General features: G+C 38.4%; 1 protein-coding gene across 3 annotated transcripts in view; it reads right to left on the minus strand.

Moving 5' to 3' along the window:
• Positions 1-22,781, minus strand: part of Wapl (WAPL cohesin release factor) — a 90,931-nt gene that overhangs the window by 8,288 nt on the left and 59,862 nt on the right. For all 3 annotated transcript variants that reach the window (XM_023701272.1, XM_012516913.2, XM_023701273.1), the window contains 11 exons: positions 19,502-19,597; positions 17,601-17,753; positions 17,191-17,327; positions 15,927-16,038; positions 13,556-13,783; positions 9,664-9,775; positions 9,278-9,375; positions 7,369-7,445; positions 4,024-4,199; positions 3,582-3,697; positions 2,806-2,970 (listed from right to left, as the gene is read on the minus strand). In XM_023701272.1, the coding sequence (XP_023557040.1) occupies positions 2,806-2,970; positions 3,582-3,697; positions 4,024-4,199; positions 7,369-7,445; positions 9,278-9,375; positions 9,664-9,775; positions 13,556-13,783; positions 15,927-16,038; positions 17,191-17,327; positions 17,601-17,753; positions 19,502-19,597 (1,470 nt within the window). The remainder of the gene's footprint in view (positions 1-2,805; positions 2,971-3,581; positions 3,698-4,023; positions 4,200-7,368; positions 7,446-9,277; positions 9,376-9,663; positions 9,776-13,555; positions 13,784-15,926; positions 16,039-17,190; positions 17,328-17,600; positions 17,754-19,501; positions 19,598-22,781) is intronic.

Consider the following 22,781-nt stretch of genomic DNA (forward strand, 5'->3'; position numbering starts at 1 on the left):
TAATCCCAGCACTCAGGAGGCTGATGAAAGTTCAAGGCAGGTGCTGAATCGGCCCCAGAACTATTTAATTTTAAAATAACTTGAACAAGATCAATGTTAGCAGTATAAAAGACATCAAGCTCAACATTAATGTTTTGAGTTCATTTCTTTGAATATCAGAATCATGAGCCATTTTCTTTCTTTCTTTCTTTCTTTCTTTCTTTCTTTCTTTCTTTCTTTCTTTCTTTCTTTTTTTGTGGTGCTCAGGATTGAACTCAGGACCCTGTGCTTGCCAGGCAGGCGCTTACTCTACTGAGCTATCTTGCGACCCATGAGCCATTTCTTGATAAGGAGTGTAGGGCAGCAATTACCCAAAAGGGCACTGGCAAAACTCAATACCTGAAAGGTACTAAAATCTAAAATAAAAAAATTTATATGGACTGATTACAAAACAACAAACTCTAACAGGCGATGTAAAACCAGAAATTATACAGGATAGCATCCTTGCTGGGGATAAAGCTCAGAGGCACAGCACCTAGCTGCCAAGCACTAGATCCTGAGTTCAATTTCCAGTACTAAAAAAACCCTTCAAGGACAGCATCCTAAAAGACAAGCGGTTTCCATAATACACAGCACACAAGAGGAATTCTGGGCTGGACATAAGTAACATGGTGTGAATTGAGTATCAGATAACTTCAGCACAAAAAATTATGTGGCTGGCATATGGGGCGGCATCTGCAAATTGACCCTTCGCACAGCAGTAAAGCCAAGCAAGCAGGCAGCTATTCCTTCTCCTGGGCAATAACAGGGCTTTATTTACTTTGGTCCCGCTTGAACAAAAGTGGGAGGGACCAGAATGCTACAATCATACAAGGGAATTCTACTCAGCACTAAACAAGAGCAAGCTACTAATTACACAACATGAACAGACCTCAAGGGCACAGTCTTGTTAGAAAAGCTAATCCCAAATGGTCACATACCATAGGATCTGTCTATGTAACACTGCAAGAAGCCAGAACCACACAGACTGAGACTAGTTCCCCATTAGGCAATGAGGAACACAAGGAATACTTCTGATAAGAAAGGCTCTGTACATTAATGTTATGATGAATATATGAACCAATACATAGATAAAATTGCATAGAAATCATATATATCACGACACATAAAGGAATACAGGTTAAAAGGGTAGAAACAGTAAAATATTGCGTCCAGTTAACAGTAATACACTAATGTTCATTTCTTTTTTTTTTTGGTTCTATAGTTATGTCACCATTAGAGGAAGCTAGAATTCTTTGTAATATTGTTGTCCACGGAGCCTATAATTTCAAACTGAAGTTTTAAAACAAAACAAATAGGGGGTTATGGTGGCACATGCCTGTAATCCCAGAACCGTCAAGGATGAGGCAGGAGATGAGTTCTGGGTTAATAAGTGAGCTCAAAGCCAGCCTGAACTACATAGTGAAAATGCATCAAAAAGACCAAAAAATATATACGGCTTGTGTCTAGATGTCCCCCCTAAAGTCTTAGGCAATCATGGGGAAGGCTGCTAGTTTTTGATTGATTCATGGTCTAGTGCTGCAATTATGGATGTGAGTGCTACACCCAATCTGGGGCAGGCAGCCTGCACACAGCATAAGGGAGGGAAAGAGGTTTGGTCCTGCCTGCTCCTCCCTTTTCGCTTTTGTTACTTTTGAGTTTCTACCACCATGAACTGCTGCCCTCTGCCATGTGGCACTCTGCCTTGGAGCCAGCTAAGTATGGACTGATTTTTTTTTTTTTTTTTTGGGCTGGCTCAGAATGCCTTCAGGGCAGGTTTGATTTCTGGGAACCACAGCAACCTGAACCTGCTTTGTTGAAGCAGGCACTTGAAGAACTGAGCTAAGGGGCAGAACCCCTGAGTATGGACTGAGACCTCCACAAACTGTGAGCTAAATAAACCTTTCCTTCCCTAATTTTGAGCATGAGGTATTTTGTCTCAGTAATGAGAGAAATGTAACCAAGACAGAGAAATTGCTTTTGGTAGGAAAATGTATCAATGAGCTCCACTTAAAAAAGTGTCAAATACTTTTAAATGTTTTTAGCATTAAATGAATCCTTAAATGATACCTGAAGAGCAAAATTTGTCTACTACTACCAAATATTGCTAGTTAATTACTACTACTGTTTACTATCACTGAAAGTAAAGAATAATTATAGTTTTGTCTTAAATAACTGAAGCCTAAAATTTCAGAATGCCTCTAGGCAGTATTATGAAGCCTATGAAAAAAATCTATGGCTGCCTTTATACACAAAATAAAGATAACAAGATAAAGAATGCAAAACAGGACTCCAGATAACTCAAAGGAAATATCTCCTTTCAGCAAGTAAATGCCAGTGCACTTGAACTGGATGGGACAGGGCAGATTCCCAATTTTTATCACTAATCTACTTCAATTCATAAACAAATGTATCCTGTTTCTGGCTTTTTGGTAACAGTGCTTAAGGAGTGAAGAACAGTTAAAACCAGCAGAATAAAAGTAAAGGTACCCCTCAACCAGTGTACTTATTGATGGAAAAAGAAACTGCATCAAAATTTTAACTGTTAAGATTCTGTTTTAAAATAAAAGTTTCATCCTAGGAACTATGAATATTTAAGAGTTGGTCGGCTCTAAGACATTCCTCCCTACTATATACAGCCTATATTCTTTATGAGTTCTAAACACAACAGCAAAACAAAAACAAAAACAAAAACAAAAACAAAAAAAAGGAAAGAAGGGGGTGAGGTAACTGGTGGAGGAGGAAAGTGACTACAGAGGTGAGCTTTTTTCCTAAGTTGCTGCTCACCTGTACGAGAGCCTGCACCGCATGAACTTGCCCAGCTACCCTTAGGGTATCATCTCCCTCCTTGATGCAGAAGGACGAATCAAAGGAACAGGATGTTTCCATGTTGACAAGGCAGTGCCGGTTCCGAGCGCTATATTCCACCAGATTTATCAGTAGACCCAAGCCCTACGAAAAAGTTGAAAGATGTGCATTATCACAGATGAGTACTTAAAAACCAAAAACATATGGAATTACTGACAGCTAAAATCAAATCAGCATTTTTCCATCAGCAAAAAGAATGAAAAATACAGTATGCAAGATACTGGTTTTCCAACAAAAAATTTTTCTATAGATTTTAATTATCATTTTTCATTTTTATACTGTCTCTTTTATAAAGAAGTAAGGAAAAGAAAATATAATAAGTATGTTTGGGCCAGCAAGATAGCTCAACCAACTAACTGACTGCTTAGGCAACTACAAGGACCAGGGTTGAATCCCCAATACCGCATGCCAAGCCAGCCCCAACCCAAGGTGTGCTGAGCCAGTGATTAAGTCTGGGTGTGGTGGTGCGGGTCTGTGATCCCAGCACTGAGGATGCTGAAAACGAGGGTCACTATGAGTCTGAGCTGCACAGTGAGACCCTGTACCAAATGCATTAAAGAAAAAAAAGAAGTATGTTCATAAGGAATTTGTTAAAATTCAAAATACATTCAATCCTGATTCTTGACCCCAAACTGAAATGAGTTTGGATCATCAAACTAGATAAAACACTCTTCCAAAGCTGCTCTCTCGCTCACCAGCACCCGAATGTCGAATCTCTGCTCCTGAGGTAGGTACTTTGGGACCTGCAGCACACAGTTCATGGCTGTACCGATGAGACCATCCTGTTCTCCTGTTTTCGTGCTGCCCCACTCTGCAACCAGAAAAGTAAAGTGGAAGAGTGTTAGTGAGTCTTTTTGGTCACACTAACAACCAAATTTGTTAAAACAGACACAAACTTTCAGTTGCATGCCCATTCCTTTACAGAAATACACTGTTGATGTTGCCAGGCCAACCCATTAGACTGGCTCTAAAATGATCAATTCTGAAAAGCAACTTGGACCTGAAGGAAAAAGGCAATACATTATAGAAATCCAAAAAAAACAAAAAAACAAAAAAACATGGTACTGAAAGAAGACACACAGGGAGCTTCCTATTTCTATGTGATAACCAGCATTTGCATGGGAACAAAGGACACACCATTGTCATTGGTGAGGTTAAGCAGCACCCCGATGATGGCCCGCATGCAGTCCTCCACTGCCTTGCCCACGTGGCTGGTCACATTCTGGGGAGGCAAAGGCTTGCTGTCGACCATGCAGATGCTGTTCTCGGCACGATTATACTGCTGGATCAGTTCTTCACAATGCTGCAATGCTCTAAAAAGGAAAAAAGTGTACTATTGTAGTTAATAGAAGCTGTACAGTGTACTTCTATTTCCTAGGTTTACAAGCTGTCAGATTCTTTTTCCCCCCTCTTTTGGAAGTTGTTTTAACTATTATATGATGTACCAAATCTGCCTTTGTGCTACATCTGATGTTAAATACTTTGGAAAAATTTGATAAATGGACAAAATTTCTCCAAAGAACAATAAAATTAAAAACATCACATTCAGTCAGGCATGGTGGTGAATGCCTGTAAATGCCAGCACTCGGGAGGCTGAGGCAGGAAGATCATAAGGCATTCAAGACCAGCTTGGGCTAAAGTGTGCTCAAGGCCAGTCTAAACTGCATAGCAAGACCTTGTCTCAAAAAGACAAACTTATCACATGCTCAACATGTTGGCATGCCTAGTTGAAGCTACAAATGAGGCTGAAGCAGAAGACTGCTTAACCAGGGCTTCAAGGCCAGCCTGGGCAACACATATGATCCTGTCTCAAAAAAAAAGAAAAGAAAAGAAAAAAAAAAAAGAAAAACCTCACAGCATGTACACTTGGTGGCACACACCTATAATTCCAGTACTCTGGAGGCCTGAGGCAGGACAGTCACAAGCTACCTTAGTGAGATCCTCCAAAATATAAAATAAAATGGCTGGGGATGTAGCTCAGAGCCAAGGCCCTGGGTTCAATCACCAATGACATAAAACAAACAGATAACTGAAAGAAGTTTACATGTGTATTGCCTACATTGAGGCATTTTCCAGATCTCTCCAACCTAAGAGAAATATCTGATATGCATCAGAGTGAATCATTTTTTAACTTGAGGACAAAGTGGTACCCTCATACGAGGGTAAAGACCTACATCCAAAAATTGTCTAGATTCTACCAAAAATAACAAGAAATGAGAATCTTAAAGTAGACCAAATTTTTCTGAAGACTTTATTATTTTTTTTAATGCAGTACTGAGGATAGAACCCACTGAGCTACATCTCCAGGCCCCTCCCTCCTCCTTCAAAACAAGCTCTTACTAAAAGGCCTAGGCTGGCCTATTTGATTCCCCTGCCTCAGCCTCTCAGTGTGAGCATTATAGGTGTGTGCCACCATGTCTGGCTCTGAAGGTTCTCTTTAAACCTTCGAATTCATTTATTATTATTATTTTTGTTGTTGTTGTTTGTAATGGAGTCTGAACCTGGGGTCATGCCCAGGTAATGTTTCTTCTAGTATAGTGGTTGCAAACCTGTGACACATATACCACAGTGGCTCTATCACTAAGACATTCGCCATCACTGCTCTAGTACACCAGAGATCAAGTAAGCCGAGCTGGTCAGTTTAGTGTTCCTGTATCAATTACCACATAAACCTCTTAAAGTAAACCTACCGTGTTTGACCCTTTCCTAGCTGGCTATTCTTTAGAACACACTAAAGAAATCTGATACCGTCCTTCCTAAATAATTTACAACTCTTTGGGCAGGAAGGTATTCCTCAAGATGTCTAACCTAAAACAATTCGTTCTTCTGATGTTTGGGGATGCTGACAGAATTATCCTGTTACTACTGAGCACTAAGCTAACTATTTTTGAGGGAACACAGTTCACATACTCACCTTATAACATGCTATGTTTGCATCAATGTTAAGCCTGGTTTCACTGCTATGTCTAGTTCCACTGAAAACCTCAACAAGCCTGATATGTGCTCTTTCAAATGTTAATTCTGACCTCTTCTGCCACTTAAGACATCTGACTTGAATACCTTAATCACAATGATAGAACTGACCTGTCATACTAAACAATCCTTTTTCCAAGGAATTTGTCACAAGTCATGAGGTATGCAAAAGAGACCTCCTTTTTTTGTTTTCAGACAGGGCCTTGCCATGTAATTCAGGCTGGCCATGAACTCACTATGTAGCCCAGACTACACTTGAACTCATGGCAATCCTTCTGCCTCAGTCTCCTGAATGCTAAAATTATAGGCCTGTGCCACTATACTTGGCCAAAAAAGGCCTTTTAAATAAAAGGGCCGGGGAGATAGTTCAGTAGAATAAGTGCTTGCCTGGCAAGCACAAGGGCCTCAGTTCAATCCCCAGTTCAGAAGAAAAAAAAACAAAACCTCGTTTAAAATAAAAAATAACATGCACATTTCTACATATCAATTAAAAGAATAAAAAAATTAGAAAACTAGAATCAGCAACAGATTTACCACCAGAATAGTCCTTGGTGAGGGAGAGTAGCACATGGTGTAAAACAAAATACATGTGTAAGGGTACTAAATGTGCTACAAAATTTACAAAAACAAGAACTAAAAAGGATATAGAGGTGGTACAACATTTGAACTTACTTCAAATTAGTATAGGAGGGAGAAAGGATAAGGTCATAAATAAAAACAAGGTTGGCCATGACTGGCGATAATTCAAGCTAAGTAAGGCATTCCTTTGATTTTTTAAAAAAAAAAGTGGACATATCCAAAGACATTAAGAAATCACATATACTGAGGTTTCAGGTTCTTTTTTCAAAAGAGGTGACCCAGAGAAAGTTAATTCCCTGTGGTACTGTGCTAGCTAAGAGAAAGGGCAGAAAACTAGGGCAAAGACAGAAAAACAGGACAAAGCTATCAGGACAACACTGCTGAAAGGAAACAAACTCGGAACAGAAGATGCCCATGTACCCAGGTGACATTAGCTTTACTGTGATGAGGGTGGGGTGGGGAGGGCATAGACAGGGAAAGCTACTTGGAGCTGGGAAAAGAAGTAGAAATACAGGGCAGAAGAGCACCAACCACCAGCACAACCAAAACTACATGCTGTGTACCCACTGTTCTGTGCCTTACATATTGACTAATTCAATACACATAATATATAGAAGATACTTAAAAACTCTTCAAGATATGTTTTGTATATTAACATATTACTGATATACATGTATCTCTCAAAATGTATCTAATTACATATTGACATATTAATTCATTTAATTGAAGCACTGCCCTAGGTGGGTAGATAAAATTGTAAGATCATACAGCAGAAATTACGCTGCTATGATCCATACCCAGGTATTCTGCCTCTAGAATTGATATGCCCAACTCTTGCTCTGTTATGAACAAGCATTTACAGGATGTAAAAGAATTTTAAAGAGCAGTAAGACTATTTCCTTTATGAAGTGAGATTTTTAAAAAACTTACTTAGCTGATGAAATAATAAGTTGTGAGTCTTTATATGCTATTAAGTAGCTTTGATTCTCTGGATTATGCACTGTTACCTAGAAGAAAAGAACATGGAATGATTATAGCAATGCATACCTTTTATTTATTCAAGTGAACACCATACTGGGGGCCAGGGAGATGGCTCTGTAGAATAAGCGCTTGCCTGGCAAGTGCAAGGTCCTGAGTTCAATCCCCAGTACCACCAAAAAAAAAAGAGTAACACCATACTCAAGTTCCTCATCATTTCAGAAACAGTTCCACACTCAAAGATTCCAGACTGTAAAGAACAGAGCCATTAATTTATCAGAAAATTAAGATGTCACTGTCCTGATTACTCATTCATAATATATCCTTCACTATGCATTCACTGTAAAACTGCTAAGCACACTGTTAGAAATCTCCCACTTATAAACAGATAAATACTTTAAAACTTGTAAGTGGACTCATTTAGTACAGCTATATTTCTTTTACAAAGAAGTGATATCTGGGCTGGGGACGCAGCTCAGTAGCATAGCACCTGCCTGGCAAGCATGAAGCCCTGAGTTTGACTTCCAGCACCCCGCCCTCCAAAAAACCAGTAATATCTGTGAGCTACTAAGCTCAAAATATCCCAGAAGACAGAAGACACAACTTCATCTATGTAAGGAGCTTCTGCCCATGTCTTCTATAGTACTTAGCTAATCCAACCTAATCATTACCTAAAAATTACCATCCTGAAATTTACTCACCTATAATGAAGTAGGTTAAGGCATTCATAAAAGTCAAAAAAATATAATAGTATGTTATTCTCCAATGACAAATATTGTAAATTGTGACTATAATCTGACTTAAATAAATGCTTATTTAAAATAATCACTTCCTACTGGTGATGGTGGTACACGCCTGAAATCTCAGCACACAGGAGTCTAAGGGGAGAAGGGCTGCTCCAAATTCAAGGCCAGCCTAAACTACAAAGTGAGACACTGTCTGAAACAAATAAGGATGGGGGAGATAGCTCAGCAGCATAAATGCCTGCCTGACAATGGCAAGCACAAGATCTTGAATTCAATCCCACTCCCCCTTACAAAAAATAAAATATAATAACCCTCCTAATCTTGAGGCCCTGGATTCAATAACTCTCCAACACACACCAATCCTGATTTTGCTGAACTGTTTTCTGTAAAAAAAAAAAAAATTAATGTAGGTAAGAATTCCAAATTATGCAAAAGAGCAATAAAACTTGGCATATAAACTTTATCAATTAACTTACATGTTATTGTATCATTTGCCACAATAAATTATATATTCTTAATAAAATATTTATTTATTTATTTTTCAGACAGGATCTTGCTATGTAATCCAGACTGGCTTTGAAATCACTAAGTAGCCCAGGCTGACCTCAAACTTATAGTGATCCTCCTGCCTTAGCCTCCTGAGCACTGGAATTACAGGTATGCACCACCACAGCAGGTATTTTTTTATTTTTTGAGACAAGGATCTCACCATGCAGTTCAGGTTGGCTGTGAACACACTATATAGCCTAGGCTGGCCTTGAACTCTTGGTGATCCTCCTGCCTATGCCTCCCAAGTGCTGGGATTACAAGTGTATGCCACTATGCCGGTCTAAAGTGCCCATTTAAATATTTCATTAGTAACTGGTTGTTCAAGAAATACACAAAAATTTGGATGAACAAAAGCAAAACTCTAGGGATCCATACATAACTACATATAGAAAATATGTGGTGGTTACACACAATAATCACAGATGCGGAGTGTAGTTCAGTGGTAGAACATTGCTGGTGCACACAAGGCACTGGGTCCAAACCCAGCAGCAGAAAAGAAAAAAAAAGAAAGAAAGAAGAAACAAAGATGAAATATAACTGTCCCCAAAATAGTTGTCCATACTTACACTTTCTAAAACTCGTAAACATCTCTCTGCTCCCCATAATGAGGCTACCAGTTTTTCTTCATCTTCATCTCTACTTAAGTGATCCACACATTCTTTGACTAGGTGAAAAGAAAGACATTAATTACAGCTTTTTAATTCCTCAGGACCTAACCCTTAGCAAACTTTAATGTGCTAGAACCCCTGAAACATAATTTCTAGGTCTAATATTGGGAGATTGTGAAATGTTACATTTCCACAAACTCCCAATGTCAAAGTATTAATAGCTTCTACTTCAAAAGTTATGAAATTTGTAGGATGCTACTAAAAGTAGAATTTTACAAACTGAAAATTATTTTTGCAGTACACAGAGTACTTGCTTCATGCTATAAATATCCCAATTAACATACCTTTATCTACAATGTGATCCAGACCACCCAAAAGCCGGAGTTCTTCTTTAAACCAGTCTCCTGCTCGTTTAGAAGTAAGAGACAGCAATGTCTCCATTGCTAAGTGTCCAGTCTAAAAATCAGAAGCACATACACCATTTATGAACAATGATTCTTAGTAATAATTCTGAAGCAATAATTTTAGACTGTTGTTCTTTACAAAAATTCACTGCATGCTACTAGCAGTTAAAAAAAAAAGTGCTCCTATAAGTAAAAATGAGTTAGCTTTTATTATTAAATAGTCTATACGAAAGAAGTATCTTTATCAACATGGCTTAGTTTCATAGAAAAAAAGTAGTCTCTTTTTGAGGTGAATGTAATATATATCAGCAGTTATTTCTCCAGTATGAGGTCAAGTGTGGGGCTATTGAACAGAAGTACCCATTTTCAATGTACTAGGGTTCAATCACCAGGAAAGATGGAATAAGTTAACACTTCTATGAGCAAGGCATGGAGATCCTAGTTGCCTTGCATGTTCAAAATTCAAGATTACCACTTTATATCACCAAAGGGGACAAAATGGTCAACCACTGATTTGTACTCTTTTGACAACAGTAAGTATGAGCATTTTTCCTATTATTGTAGTTAACTACATTTACACTTGGAGTTATCTGTTCCTTATTTTCTGGCCAGGTTCCTGTTTTTCCTATCTACTCTAAATACAATTCCTTTGCTCACTTAGGTGTTGCAGAATGATCAGGCTCAACATTTGTCCTGTAGGATTAGTAGCCTTTTGTCAAGTGGCTACCTGACAAAAGCATTCTGTATTTAACTGCATCCAAGTATACTATTATTTACTAATGCTTTGGGTCACCACTAGAGGGAGGACCACAGGTAAGAGCCATATTTAAAATCAGGTTACCACTCTTCCTTACTTCACTGCCTAACTGCATACAGATGCTTCCCAACAAACAGCAATCTGGTTCTTGATGTAAAGGAACTTTTGCGTAACAGAAGAAATGCTTTAATTAGCAAAGCCTGAAAAGACCTGGTTTTCTTTCCAAAGCTTCTGCCCTTCAAAAGATGCAAATTTTCATCCTGGCCTATATTATATTTGGAACAGAATATAAGTTAGATATTTAGAAATACAAACAAGATTTTTACCAGTGAAAATTTTAGTACTGCAAATTTAGAAAAGGAATCTAGAATACTTTAATCTATTTTTTAAGTTGTTTTCCAAGGTGACAGGTAGAAAACTAGAATCCAATACTACAAACACAGATTTACTGTGTCTACATCTTATTTTAAGCCCCATACAGGAATTTAAAAGATAAATTTAAATTGGCTCAGGTATATGAGCCAAATTACAGCAGTGCATCATATGCCCACAAAAGCACCCTGGTTAGGAAGAAAAGACATAATAATTTAGTACAAATATAGCAAAAATTCCTTCAAATTTCTACATTAAAAAGAAATTTTACTGTATTTCTTTTTTTTTTTTTTTTTTTTTTTTTTTTTTGCGGAACCGGGGATTGAACTCAGGATCTTGCGCTTGCCAGGGAAGCGCTTATTCCACTGAGCCATCTCCCCGGCCCCTTTACTGTATTTCTATTGGCATAAAAAGACTTGATATTTTAGGCAATCTTCAGTACTATTAGCTAACATTTTAAAAATAGCCTACCAAGCATTTTACTTGAACTATATCACAAATATATCAGAATACTACTGTGCTGGGCATGGTGGTACACACCTGTAATCCTAGCACTCAGGAAGAGGCTGAGGCAGGTGGACTGATGAGAGGTCAAAGTCAGCATGGGCTACACAGTCAGTTCAAGGCCTGGCTGAACTGTATAGCTAGACTCTGCCTCCAAAAACAAACAAAAAAAAAAACCCCACCAATCTACTATGCAACTAAGTTAGTTCTTAGTTACTTAAGTTGTATATGATAATACTGTATTACTACTTAAAATTACCTTTCCTTGGCACATTAACAATACCAATATATTTCAAAGGATTAGTTAAGAAAGTCATATAAAAACAAAATTCTAGTTTTTCTTTGAACAAGACAACTTACGAAGTATGTGCTGTATAATTTAAAACAAGCTGGTGAGACACCCTAGAACACGAGTAAATTATCTAACACACTACAGGGCAATTTTTATACAGAAACCTAGCATCCCAATAAATTCAACTTAACATGGGGCAAATTTACTGAAAAGTTTATCATCATGTTATTTAACAGACAATATTTGAAGTGAACTTACATATTAACAAAAATGTACATTCAATTATATAGCAATTAAAAACTAAGGCTTAAATGTATTCTTTTATAATACTGAAAATTAGTAGATACAAAAATAACAAGTTTTAAGCTGGGTGTGGTGGCACACACCTACAATCCTAGCACTCAGGAGGCTGAAGGAATATCATATTAGGTTTGAGACCAACCTGAACTACATAGTGAGTGCAAGATCAGCTTCAACTACAGAGATGAGAGAGATGAGATGAGATGAAATGAGATGAGATGAGATAACAGAGGGAGAGAGGAGAGACGGAGAGAAAGAGAGAGAAATTCAAAACTAAACAAAACCCAACCACAGAATAGTATCCAGATAGCTTGGAGGTGTGGCAGGGTTAGTGATGTGTGTCAGTGAGGTGCCATCTAAGCACATCAGCTATTCCTTCACTCTCCTAAGTAAACAGTAATGAACATACAGCAGTTTTGTTCCTTACCTTTGTAAAGTTAGCATCCTCTCCTCCCATATATCCTCCTCCTTACCAGTATCTTATTAACAACTCCATCTTAATTAAATAGAGCAAAAGCTCTGTGCTACACACAAGGCATTCTATAAATTCTTGTGGAAAATGTTTTAGTTTTCAGTTATGTAGGTAACAGAAGCACGTTTTACATTTGAAAATCCAAGTTATATAACATTTGATGTTCTTTTCTTTTTTTTTTATACTGGGGTTTGAACTCAGGACCCTGTGCTTGCAGGGCAGGCACTTCTGCCACTGAGCTATATCCCTGGCCCAATCTTTTATTTTTTAAAATCCACAGGGCAATTACTTTTTAGTGGCCTAGTAGCTACTGGAATATTATTGATTTTACAAGTAAAAAATGCCTAGCAAAAGTGAAATGAGAATGAAAGAAACCATGAATACAGGAACTGTGTGGAATATAAGGGTAACTATGAGCCACGGCCCTGTTGAGAGGAGCAGAACTCAGGAAAGGCAGTTGGCTGGGAACTACCCTCCAAACCTTCAGTGTTGTTCAGATCACCTCAAGCAAGCTAGTCTGCTACCCTACAATAATAGCAAGCCTTTGCTTCCCCCAGACTATTTCTCTTGTAAATACTCTTAATTGTTTATTTCTGAAATCCACAGAGAATATGAATTAAAACAGCCTGTAAGTAGAGAGGCGAAATCAGGAAAGATTTAGGCAAAATGCAAAAGGTCATATATGGTTCTTTACTGGCAACAAACCTACCGAAAACCAACCAACCAATCCCTAAACTCTCAACAAAGATGAATCAAGTTTAGGGATTTCAGGAAGGGAATGGAATCATGCCTAAAAATAAACCTTAAGAGCTGAGCATGATGGTGCATGCCTGTTATTCCCAGCACTCGGGAGGCTAAGGAAGGAGGATTGTTATAAGTTCAAGACCAGCCTAGAATACAAAGTGAGCTCAAGGTCAGCCTGAACTGTATATGGAGACCCTGTCTCAAAAAACAAAAACAAAACTTAAGAAAACTTTGCTAAGCTGTAAACCAAATTAATCTAGGAAGTTGATGGATTTATCCCAAGTCACAGGAGGCTGACAGTTTTGTCCCAAGTCACACTGTCAACATAACCAGTCCAAGACTTCTTGAAACCAAGTGTCAGGTTACAATGGAAGGAGAGAGCAGAACTCACTGTTATGTTTTCTAGATCAAGATGCTTATTGTGTACAGTTTCACAGAGCCTCCGGATTTTCTCTTTAATTTTGTTCATGTCTTTCTCATTCAGTAGCTTGGCTGATGAAGCATCCTGTTCCAGTTCTAGGAGTCGGATCATTAGATCGAGGCTAGCTCTATCGAGATCCATGTTCAGGCGGTCTCGACTCAGTATGTACATAAGGGCGGCTGTACACAGGGACAGATTCTTAAGACAACCAGGAAAAGGAAACAAACAAAAAACAAAAAACAAAAAACAAAAAACAAAAACAAAAACAAAAACAAAAAAAAACAGAAAAAGGTTCATTTAAGCAAGTTCTGACAATCCCAGGAAACAACAGTGTTGATAATACTGGCATTTGTTTACTGATTAAAATGCATAAAATTCACATTGCTGGCCATGTTGGAAACTTGGAAAATGTCTAATTGATTCAGGGCTGTTGAGACAGCTCAGCGGTTTAAAGCACCTGTGTAGGCAAGCTTAGGAAAATGTGCAGGGACCGCAGTTCACCGCAGTTCAATCCGTGGCACCATATGCTGCGCCAGCCCCGCATCCAGGATGAGCTGGGCCAGCCACCAAAAAATAAAATGTTTGATTCAGTGGCCTCTCTAAATATTCAAGTGAAACACAACTATTAAACAAACAAGCAAAGCACTTTCTTAGAAATTTTCCTTTCTATCTACCTTCCCTACATGAATGCAAAACTGGACGAATATAAACCAAATTATATAGTTCTCTCACAATTTTGTGCTAAATGAAGAGTTTACAGAACATTTATTGAAATATAACTCACTATGACACACATAAATTTTCAGTTCAAAATCAGTAATGTAAATATTTAAAAATCTGCATCAAACACTTATAGCACATTTCCCCCCTACAAACTGCACATACACACATCTGTCTGTTAACAGTATATAAACAAAAGATAATGAAATAAACATATTTGGGGCAATTTCTTTAAAATAACCAAATCTGGTCACTATTTTTCCATTAACTATTAATAAAATATTCTCTTCAAAATCTCTGAGCTCAGGTAATTCAGACAGTTTCAGTTTATAATAAGTACTGCAATCTATAAAAGCTGAAGGCAATATATTTTGTTGGTCTTTTTGAGAAAGGGTCTCCCTATGCAGTTCAGGCTGGCCTTGATCTCATTCTGTAGCCCAGGCTCGTCTTGAGCTTCCAATGATCCATCTGCCTCAGCCTCCCAAATACTGGGATTATAGGCTTGCACCACCATTTCCAGCTCAGATGTGTTGTTTAATTTTAACATGGAAGATACTATGTGTTCATTTCAATATATGAAAAAAAAATAACCCAATGGCTCAAGCTCTCCAGTGTAAAGAAACTTCAGAAATTTAATCAGGTGACTAGTTAAACATTTACACTTCAAACTGTTTTTGGAAATTAGGGTGACACAGTCTAGGCCACAAGGGAACCCCTGATTCTGAGGAAGCACCACAATGCCTTAGTCTGCTCTCACTGCTTAACAAATCCAACTAACTACGTGTTTGGTTTTTATCACATTCTCCTCACTGCCAAATGACCCAGTATTAGACTAATTCTGCACCTTTCCCTCTGCATCTGGGACCTACTTTCCTTGAGTAAACATAATAAGGCCACCTCAAAACACTACTGTGATAATAGCTAATGCAAGGATGGCTATTCTAACTTTTGACAATGGTAAAGCTTTTAACATAAATGCATTATTATTAACAAAGAACATCAAAGGCAATGTAAGAGAAGAATTTATTTCTATTCACAATATGATCAACATGATTATTTTCTAGTTTCAATACTGGCCAGAAAGTTTAATGAGTTCAGAACTCTTTTTAAGTCATTAATATCAAACAAGATTTCTTATGAATAGAAGATATCATGCTTACAGAATTAAACATTTAGTATGATATGTTAACTATGGCAAAAGAATTAAAAATCTATAGCATGGAGGGAAAAAAACCCCAAAAATCTCATCATTCGAGAATAACCAAATGACTAATTAATCAAAACCTATAGCATTACGCTCTATTTTGAGCAAATAAATGAGCCCAACCTATACTTCAGATACATTTATATAAATGTTCAGGGGCTGGAGAGATGGCTCAGTGGTCTAAAGCACCTACTTGGAACAAGCTTGGCAAAGCACAGAGACCGCGGTTCGATCCCCCAGCACCACATGCCAGCCAGCCACGCTTCCAGGTGGGCTGAGCTGGCCACACACACACACACACACACACACACACACACACACACACAAATATATAAATGTTCAGTGAAAACATTTTTTAGTGGTCAATTAGACTAAAATGTTTCAATAATGTCTCTCAAACTCAGAAATGCAAAATACCTGGTGGTGCTGGGAATCATCCAAAGTTTTAAAGACCATTGCAACCATTCCATGTGCTCTCAGGTGCATTCGGAAACTGGGCATGGCACATTTAGTAGCCAAGCTAATAACACTAGAAAATAATAAGACTGTTTTCAGGTAACTGAAAGTAACTAATACACTAGTTTTTAGTTTGTATAATACCAAAACAAGCAAAGGTAAGGAGGTACAACATATCACAATATAAAAGCCATGAGCAGGGTCTGGTACAATGCCACACAACTGTAATCCCACACTCTGAGAGGCAAAAGGAAGAGAACCACCAAATTCAAGCCAATCTGGGCAATTTAGTGGGACTCTGTTTCAAAATTAAAATTTATAGAAGGCTGAGGATATAGTTTAGTGGGAAAGCCCTGGTTCAATTCCGAGTATTACCAAAACCACAAAACCCGAAAAAGTAAAGAGTCAGGCATTATAGCACCCATATGTCATCTCAGGTACTACTCCAAAGGCTGAGGCAGCAGGATGGCAAGCTGAAGGTTAGCTGTGCAAATGAACAAGACTGTCTCAAAATGGTAGATCACTTGCCTAACATGCATGTTATCTTGTGTCCAATCCCTAGGACAAGAGTTGGAGGAATGGAGGGACATGGGACCCCTTGCAGGGTAGAGTGTACAGCTCACTGGCAGAGCATTTGCCTACCAGGCAAGAGGCCTTGAGTTCAACCCCCAGCCAAGAAAAGCTAAACACTATGAGCAAATCAAAATGCGAAAAGGAAAAAAAAAAACATACTGATGCCCAGTATGTGAAGGGTGACTATGTAGACAAATAAATGGTTGTCTTCAGTGCATTCTTTACATTAGCACTACCACTAAAAGCCCCACCTGACTTTCACATTGCATCTGATGCATGAAACTATGATTATATTAGATTGGATATACCTTGACTCATAATTCAACCAAATCAAGATACTGAATCCACTATAGTATGCAAAAGATGACCCATACTTCAACATAATCAAACTAATTTATCACCTAATACATAAAATTCTGAAATAAAAAATCTTAAGATTTTTTGAAATACTATTTTTTATTAGGCATCCAGACAGTGACATCTATACTATGCTTAGAAAGGCTAAATCACTCAGCTTTCCCTCTCGTAGAATCCAATCCTTTACATTTTCATATCTTTGCTATGTAATACAAAATTTTTTAAAAAACTGCTTTTTGGCCAATTCCATATCTAAGTGAAAAAATAATTATAAAATATAAATGTAAGACCTTACCTAAGGCAACGTGTGTTCAGAGGCTGAGAGCTCTTTAAGCCACTTAACAAGTACTCAATGTCATCAGTGAACTCTTGATTTTCACCAAATTCCACCACATCATTGAAGTGCTTCACATGCTGAACAACAGTATACAACTGCCAAGAAAAGAATAAGGCCACCCCTCTGTAACTAGGATCTAGCACACATAAATGTCATGCTCATTGCACTTTATATAAAATTACTGTATACATAATACTTTACTAGATGGCAACAAAAATATTTTTGAAACACTGACAGTGGTAGGACAAGATAAATTTGTGGTTCACAGCTGTGGTTACCAGGGTACTGGTTATCTTTTCATATTACAAGGCTGCATGTTACATACAAAAATCTATCCACGTGCGGTAAAACTGGTTATGGCTGCTTACTTCTTTGTCTTCTTTCCTGCATTTCAGTGCAGTAACTATATCTTGGTAGGGCTGAGTAGGTATTGTCACAGTTTTTATCACTTTGAGTGGTGGTGCAGGAGCCTTAAAAACTCCATCATCTTTTTGATTTGGTTCCTTTGAAGTCAGCCTCACCTATTAATAAAGGTATTAAATTAGTTGTTCTAAATATTTTAAAATAGTAACATCTTGTCCAATTTGCAAGTTTAGCCTTAAAAAAGTAAACAAAGTTTAAAGGGGGGAGGGGAGTACAGCAGAGGCCTCTGAAAGGTCTTAAGAGATATTTTATTTCCATGCACAGTAGATATATATGTTTTACACACAAAAGAAGCACTCAAGAATTCCTTGTCTTTTAAAAACTTATATTCATATAACTTGTCTCTACTGAAAGAATAAAGAACCACAATCACATGTATAAATAGCACTGGTAAGCAGCTAGAATAGGACAGTAAAACAACAGATAAAAGAATCTGAAAATCACAAAAAGGTGAAGTAATTTAGTGTAGAAATAGTTTTAACAAGAGCTAAGCAAGGTGGCAGGAAGATTGCAATGAAGTTAAGGCCAGCCTGAACTACATAGGAAGACCCTATCTCAAAAAAACAAGAGCATGGTATAATTAGATGTTATATGACTCTTAAGTATGCATAAAAGTCCTATACTATCAAAAAGTTTATGGTAGCATATACTTCTAATGCTAGCATTCTAGGAGGATGAGTCAAGATCTTCAGTATGAGCCTAGTCTGTGTGATCTAGGGAATTTAGAAAGACCTTTCTAAAGATAAAAAAGTAAGAAAGAGCTTGGGATGTGGTATAGTGTGTAGGTCCTGGGTTCAATCCCAGGCACAGGATGAGGTGGGATTTAATACAATCCACTTGAGAGGCAACTCTGTTTTACAAATCTCTCTACTTCTTGGCCTGGGATGTGTGGTTCTGTGTTTAAAGCCCAGAACATGGGGGGAGAAAGAGCACTGACACCAAGTGTTACAGAACAAATTTGTAATCCCAGCACCAGGGAGGCTGAGGCAGGAGGCCTAAGAGTTAGACGCCACCCTGGGATACAGAGTTCAGAGTCAGCCTGAATTACATAAGGAAGTCTCAAAAGAGGGAAAGGTGATCTCTAATCCCTATTTTTTAGCATGTCATAAAGAACTCATTCCTCTGAAAGCACAAGATGACTGAGTCTTCAATTATCCTAACAGTTTTACCAATCTTCTAAAAACAATTTGATAAGGAGTTCCTTTAAAATGTGTTTTGAGGGACAGGGATATAGCTCAGGGGCACAGCACCTGCTTGGCAAATGCGAGGTCTTTGAGTTCAATCACTGGTGCCAAAAAACAAAAAAATGTGTTTTGGACTGAGAAGTTATTACTGCACTACAGGAAGAAATTCTCTGAAAAGCAACTTAAGCAATGAAAAGCAGTTTGAGATTTATGCACAATTAACTTACAATGTAGTTCTTAATGGGCAAAACACACTCCAAATGAATACATTTGCTCTTTAAACATTACACTATAAACTCTATACAATATTTTGTTTTAAATATTTTAATTATATTGCTTTTGAAGGGCTTTCATTTATAAACTAGTTATTACAAGAAGTTCTGGTGTCCTGTCTACAATTTTCACTTTTCCAATGAATTCAACAAAAGCTACCAACAGGCCAGGGAGATGCCCCAGTAGAATAAGTGCTTGCCTGGCAAGTGCAAGGGCCTGAGTTCAATCCCCGGTTCCACAAAAAAAAAAAAAGCTACCAAGCCTCAGTGAGAAAAGCCAAACTGTACTGCTAATCAGAAAAGTTAAAGATTCACAAATTATCCACAAGAACAGTAACTGCTTAATTTAGTTTACTAACAGCATAAAACAAAGACAGCCAGCTCACTTACTGTGACATTCTGAGGTTTTACAACTGGTGGTCCAGGCAGTTCTTCTGATTCTGGATGGTTCCAATGTCTGGCATTATATACAGCTTTTGTAGGTGACTGGAGAAATGAAACATCACAGGTAAGAACTTAAATGCATAAATGTACAACCTAGACTATCAGATCAGCCTTGTCTGGGTCTATTCTCATCACGTTCCATTCCTCTGGCAGACAGTCATTGTGGGATTTGACCACCAAACAAGCCCAGTGTTGTGTGCAACAATAACTAACCATGGGAAGGAGTCACTTGAAAGTAAACCACCTGCCAGGTTTGTACTAACTTAGTCAGTGATACATTTCACTCAGCATGTTCTTTTGCAAAGTTGTATTGCTCATATTACTGATTCATGCTCCACAGTCTCCCATCAATCTGAAGTTTTGCAATTTTATGTAGGTAAACATGGTACATCTGCCTTATAAGACAAAGCAGGGCCTGCCTAATAATACTCATAAATTCTACAGAAAGATGTAAATACGTCATACTAAAAGCGATAAAGATGTAACTTGCCTCATACTAATTCAGGTTATGCTGCTGCCAAATAAATTTGAACATAAAAAAACCCAACAGCTTTAATACCCCGAATTTCATAACTGACAATAAGTAACTGTGAACCTATACAATCAAGCCCATAGGATGAGATCTGTATAAAAGTACAGGAACAAAACTCTCACTTTCAAAGGAAAGTGCATAAACAAAGACTGACAAGCAGATAAGCTGACACTTCATCTTTTCCATGCTCTACAAAAGTGATACTTAAAAAAAAAATTTTTTTTTAAGTGATGGCAGACCACAAACTTATGGTAGTCTTCCTGCCTTAGCCTCCCAATTGCTGGGATTACAGGTGTATATCACCACATCCGGCCATATTCTTTAAATTTCAAGATACTCTCTAATCTGATCAATTCATCTGTGAAACTACAATCTTCATATCTTCTATGCTATACACAAAAGCATGAGAACAAGTGGGAAAATACAAGAAAAACATTCCTACGATCTGCATCAGAACTGCACAGCAAGGCTTCATTAGTAATCTAAATGATGCAGGCACTTGTACAACTGATCAGGTTTCCTGAGGAGCTGCCCAGGGTGTGCTCCACAAAGGGTAAAGACTGTGCCGTCTGTCCTTTAGTTCTTCTGTTTCTACTAGTTAACAGGCCCAGGATTTGCACACCTCTACCCCTTCAGGTACAGTGTGAGCCTAGGCCATGACCACAGGCTTTTGGTGGGAACAGGTGTCTCAGGCTGGGAAAGTAGCTCAGTGAAGACTAGCTTGCCTAGCACGTGCAAGGCCCTGAGCCCACTTGTCAGCACAAAAAACAGAAGTTTTAAAGCTCCAGCATTGTACTTCTAGCTCCAAACCGGGTGTGGTGGTGCACGCTTATAATTACAGCACTTGGGAGGCTGAGACAGGGGGATCTCTGGAGTTTGAGACCAGTCTGAGGGCTATAAAAGTGAGCACAAGGCCAGCCCAAACTGTACACCAAGACCCTGTCTCAAAAACACAACAAAACCAACAAAGAAAGTACTAGCTCCAAATGATAAACAATCTTTTGGTTAATAAAAAAGGTGCCCTAGTTCCTCACATAACAAAACAGCATGGCAATTCAAGGTTATAAATTAAAATATTAGAAAAAAAATTAAAACATTAGAAGAATGATCAAAATAAGTGCCACTTCAGGTATTACATTAGTGACGACTGCTGTGATGCCATGCTGTCTCCACGCAGCACCTTCATAAGGAACTAGAACACTGCCCCCGCCCCAACAGTCCAGGGTCTAGGGTGTACATGGCAATAGGAAAACATTAGTAACAGGTTATTACGAAAAGAACAAACTGGGGCTCACTGTTCTGGTCACCTCAAAAGCCCCTGAAGCATAACAACATATAGTATAACTGAAGCGGGCAGACAGCTCAGCGGACTAAGCACCTGCTTAGGCAGGGCGCAATGGCCAGGGTTCGATCCCCAGTGTGCCGTGCCAGCTCCACCTTCAGAGCGCACTGAGACAGCAATTGAGACTGGGACATGTGGCGCACGCTTGTAATCCCAGCACGTGGGAGGCTGAAAACAGGAGGATCACTAAGAGTCCAATCTACCTAGTGAGACCTTATAGACCCTGTACCAAATAAAAAAACAACCCAGATAGTGTAACTGAATAACACATTAAAAGGTCAGACTAAATGTCCTTTTTATCTTGGCATGGTGGCATGTGCACACCTGTAATCCCAGCACCGAGGGTACTAAGACAGGTATATCACTGTAAGCTCAAGGCCAACCTAGGCTACCTAGTGAGTTCAAGGCCAGCCTAAACTGAACAGCAAGAACTGGAACAGTACTAAATTTATGAGTTTTAAATAGCATGTACTAAGTGAGAACAAAAATAGTAAAACAAAACAAAACAAAAAGAACTTTTCATTTACTCTGTCCAATAAGCAATATTAACTGGACTGATGTTTTTAAAAGCTTGTTATGATGTTTTACTGTTTTAATGCTAACAAATAATCTGAAAGAAAGCAGATTCAATTACAACTTTTCCCTGACTTTTACTTCGAGGTCTCAAAAGGTTATAGGGCCTCCTAAGGGAGAAGGGAGCTGCTGAAGATACACCTCCCCGATAATTAAACAGTATCTGGGTGTGGGACCAACTTTGAGCACATATAAGGAAGGAGACTGGGGAAACGGGAGAAAGAGGGAAAGAGAGAAAAAGAACACCGACTGAGGTCTTTTTTAAAAAGTATTTATTGATTTATTTATTAGGTACAGAGTCTCACTACACAGCTTGGACTCGTAGTGATCCTATCTCAGCCTCCCCAGTGCTGGGATTACAGGCATGGCTGGCACAGAGCACCTGAGCTTCTGGTGCTGCCATGATATGTGCTACCAGGGATCAAACCCAGGTCTTTATGCTTTGCCAGGCAGGTACTTAGACTGCCAAGCTATCTCCTCAGTCCCTAACTGGGTTCTTTACCTTATTCTAAAACAACACAAGAATTCCTTATGATCCTAAACAAAATACATATGTGAAGCATGCCAACATGATGTCACAAGCTAATCTCTCTCAACTAAATCACGACCATGTATGGTACTGGTAAAAACACCTCAATCGACTTTCTGTATAAAATCAAAACCACCCCATACTGTTTTAGAATCAAGCTAAGCTCTACCTGGGGCTTTGTGACTGCACTACCAGGTTTATCTCAAATCTTGTATGGTTTAAAACTCTCTCCTGTCCTGTCCTGTCCTGT

This window comes from Octodon degus, unplaced genomic scaffold (genome assembly GCF_000260255.1).
Source record: "Octodon degus isolate 3935 unplaced genomic scaffold, OctDeg1.0 scaffold00132, whole genome shotgun sequence".
In the NCBI taxonomy this organism is placed as follows: Eukaryota; Metazoa; Chordata; class Mammalia; order Rodentia; family Octodontidae; genus Octodon; species Octodon degus.